Here is a 3,659-nt window from a genome sequence, read left to right as displayed (position 1 = left end):
CCCCTCCCCTCTCTCCGCTGGAGTCAAAAGGAAAAGTTTGATTCGGGTTTTTCTTACCGTTTTTCCTTCTTGGATTGGGCTGTTTTCGCCTCTTACACCTGGGGCCATCCGCCATGATCTGCTGCTTCATTGATAAGAGTGGATCAGATGGCAGTTCGCATGGACTCGACTCCCTGATTCAGCAGCACGCAGACTCTATGTAACAACCAAACACAGCAACAATGTGGGCATTGGTATATCCCGTTTAAATGCAGGGCGCCAAAGGAACCCGAATATTCACCCAAAAAAGAGCCCAGGCGCACACAGGGCGAGGACTTGCCGCGCTGGGGGAGGCGAGGACACAGCTCAGCCCCCTCCCTCCCCAGCCGGCCAGGTTTGGATTTTTGGATTTCTTTCTCTTTCTTTTTTTTCTCTTTCTTTCTTTCTTTCTTTCTTTCTTTTTCTTTTCTTTCTTTCTTTTTTTTTTTTGGTGTGTGTTGCACCAGAGATGAGAGAGACAAGAATTACATCTTCAGAAAATGACTCATAACTCATGACCGTATGAGGGAATGCACAGGCTTTTTACAGTAGGCTGCTTGACTCAATGCTAGGCGGAACATTTCCTCCTAAAAGTACTTTAGCTTGACACGGGGACTCGTTTTCACATGAAATGTTGTTATTATTATTTTTTAAGTACACTTCAGCAAACTGATAAGAGCAGCTGGGAAACAGACCTCCCCCCCCTCGTGGAGGTAAAGCCCAGGATTGAGACCTCACTCCTATCCCCCTCTTTCACTGCTTAACAATGAGTCGTGTAATTATAAACCTCTGTCACTTTTTTAGTCAGTTTGACAATATTCATTGCAGGGTTTCCCCCCTGCCCCTTAAGTTAAACAAAGCTTCAGTGTGTCATTTTTTTCCCCCCCAGAAAAGAAACAGAAATCAAAACTAGTGCTGTCAGGGTTTTCAGGCTCCCAGTGGCTCTCTGACTTGTAAACTTTTGTACCTATTTCTGTGTACAGACAGGCTCCAAACGAGACAGAGCCTGTCAAAAGGAGAGTGGAGGAGCACTTGGTTTGCCTGACACAAGGCTCCTGCAACTCAGTCCATCTTGAAGAAGATGCTGTAGCTTTAAAGATGCTTTGACTCGAGGATTAGTTTAAACAGGGGGCTATAAAAGATGTAACAGATGCAAACTGTAAAACAAGGGCAATTAACCCTTGCTCTTCTGAACAAAATCCAGCCTAACCTCAGCATCTATTGTCTACTCCTATAGCCTCAGCTTTGCACAAAACCTAGAAACTGAGTACCTGTCTCAACCTTTTTTTCTGAACCCAAGTGGATTTAGCTTTTATTTTGCATTCTGACCTGAAGAGAGAATGCCAGCAAGAGTGATCAGTTCACTGGGCTGCTCCTCCGCCTTTTATTTTGCCTCAGCTCTCCTTCCAGAGCCCCTTGGTCCTAAAACAAGGTCGGCTAAAACAATTCCCTGTACAGGTAAGTGTGTGTGGACATGCAGATGGAGCACAGGATGAGCCTGTTTACTCACTGTGCTGCAATCTGAATCCATATTGACTAAGTACAGGGGCAGATCTGTGCAGGGGAGTGGGGTGTGAGAGGCAAGGACAGACTGAGAAAATGTGCAATAAACTTTATATTGAACAGTTATTTCTGACTGGGAAGTTTGCAACGTCTGCAGCATCAGAGAGACAGGGCAGAAGAAAGTAGGTGAGAGAGAAACAAATTCAGAAAAGCCAGGACCTGGGAGCTTTTCTCGGCAACTGGCGTAATAATGCAAAAGCACCAATGGTGAATTGTCTGAAATGCAGTTCAGTGCCTGCCCTGCTCCTTAGCACTCAGGAAGAAAAGTTGGCAATTTCTGATGTTGGAGAATGGCTTTCTTCCCAAAGGAACATGACTGTTAATATCATTTTTGGTAAACGACTTTTAAGTTCCAGTCCCTACTTTCACTTCTTTCTTTAGGATCCCAGAACCTAAGGTGTTTCTTCACCCCGTCTCACGAAATAAAATCAAGAAATGAAACTTGCCAGGCAGACAAAACAGCAAACTTTCTGCCTGGGGAAACACACAGCTTTTCTGGGAGTCCTAAAGCAGGCTCCAGCTAAAAAAAATTCCTGTCCAGCCCTGCTCAGAGTGTGCAAGCCATTAACAGGTACATGCAAACTTTAAGCTGACTGTGTGTGAATCCTGAACCAGAAGAGCAGGGAGGGATTTTTTGTTGTTTGGAAAGGGGAATAAAATCCCTGTCCTTGCTCAGGAACTTCAGTATCAGATTTGCAAAGGACACCTCTTGTACCTGGCTGGGCAGGTGGTGGAGGTGGGCTGTGCTGGACACCAGCAGCCCAGGGTCTGCCATGGAAGAACTAACCCCTCTTGCAATTGATGCCAAGTGACTTTGGCTTTCAGTCCAGAATGAGATTCCCCTGCTACAAACAAGCTGCAGAAACCCCCCCCCACAGCCTCGAAATCCACGTACCACACAGGAGACAGGGCACCCAGAAGGGCTGAGGGGGTGGGGGTGGGGGGAGAGAAGTAAAATGAAATTAAATCCTGAACCTACCTGCGAAGTCTTGGTTGTAGTTTTGGCCAGAAATGGGGAGGAGAAAAAGCATGAAGAAGCCGCGAAGTGGAGGAGAAAAGGTGCGGGGAGATGCAGCTCCTGGAGAAATGGTAAAAAGCCTTGCAAAAGAGTTGTCGGAAGGACCGTTATTCCTGCTGGGCAGGTTAGGACTGATCTCTTTCTGCCACTCCAGGAAACACAAACCTGGGGACGGGCTGACGTGTTACGCCTCTTCTAATGACATTTTTTTCTTTTTCTTTTCTGTAGGAGAGAGAGGAGAGACCCTGAAACACACGCCACCTATCTTTGTGGGGAGGGATAATTGAAGAGCACCAAACGTGAGCATCATGTGGAAACGTGATCGCCAAGTTTCTCTCTGGGAAAGGATCTGGGATAGATTATACCTTGAAGTCTCCGCAAACGCTTTAGTGGAAGAAATGAAATTCCACCTCCCTCCCGCTCTGTTTCCCTCCCTCCCTCCCCCCCCGCTCCCTTTCCTCCCTCCCTCCCCAGCCATCAAGTCTTTGGCATCATTATCCTCTTCACTAAATCCTACTGGATACGAGGCGGAAAACGGTGAACACCATTCACAGAACTGGATAACTCGAAGGAACTGAAAGTTAAAGGGAGCGATCCTGCGCCTTGCAGCCCAGCTCCCTGCTCCTTCCCACCCAGCCCCCTCCGAGGGCCGGATCCTGCGGCCGGGGCGGCTGGGGCAGCTTTCTCCGCATGGATCCTAGCGCCAAAGTCTTTCTCCCTGCCTCAGTTTTGTCCCTCTGATTTCAGAGAAGGAGACCACCTCATCCAGAGGGGGCCAGGGACGAAGCGCTAGGGTTGCACTGAGCAGCGCCCACTGGGCTCCTGATCATCTGGGGCGGGTTGGGCAGGTTTTATTCCCACGCTCACCCAGCTTGTGGGAAAGGGCTGTTCTCCTGGGATGAAGGAACCTTGTTTTCTGTTTTGTTCACAGATATAGATGGAGGGGAGAAGAAGGAGAGAGAGGAGAATTTTTCCTGGCTCACTCCCCTCATTTGGAAGGCGATAGATAGATAGAGATAGATAGAGAGAGAGAGAGAGAGAGAGAGAGAGAGAGAGAGAG

At 48.0% G+C, this 3,659-nt stretch overlaps 1 protein-coding gene and 1 long non-coding RNA gene across 7 annotated transcripts in view; one reads left to right on the top strand and one right to left on the bottom strand.

Moving 5' to 3' along the window:
* Positions 1–3,659, bottom strand: part of ZEB2 (zinc finger E-box binding homeobox 2) — a 164,736-nt gene that overhangs the window by 158,634 nt on the left and 2,443 nt on the right. For 2 of the 6 annotated variants that reach the window (XM_019522454.1, XM_019522455.1), the window contains exons 1-2: positions 2,561–2,828; positions 58–195 (exon numbers count right to left, since the gene is read on the bottom strand). In XM_019522454.1, the coding sequence (XP_019377999.1) occupies positions 58–130 (73 nt within the window). In that variant the 5' untranslated portion in view covers positions 131–195; positions 2,561–2,828. Of the gene's footprint in view, positions 1–57; positions 196–2,560; positions 2,994–3,466; positions 3,651–3,659 lie in introns of those variants that run through there. The other 4 variants (XM_019522452.1, XM_019522450.1, XM_019522451.1 and 1 more) reach the window with 4 other exon arrangements.
* LOC109301334 lies at positions 1,483–2,998 on the top strand. The gene is made up of 2 exons (XR_002098506.1): positions 1,483–2,152; positions 2,828–2,998. It is a non-coding gene; the product is annotated as an uncharacterized LOC109301334 (long non-coding RNA).

The sequence above is a fragment of the Gavialis gangeticus genome, unplaced genomic scaffold (genome assembly GCF_001723915.1).
Source record: "Gavialis gangeticus isolate Ggan-Ray unplaced genomic scaffold, GavGan_comp1, whole genome shotgun sequence".
NCBI classification, from domain to species: domain Eukaryota; kingdom Metazoa; phylum Chordata; order Crocodylia; family Gavialidae; genus Gavialis; species Gavialis gangeticus.
Note: the sequence above shows the minus strand (reverse complement) of the source record. Positions and strands in the feature narration are given on the sequence as shown.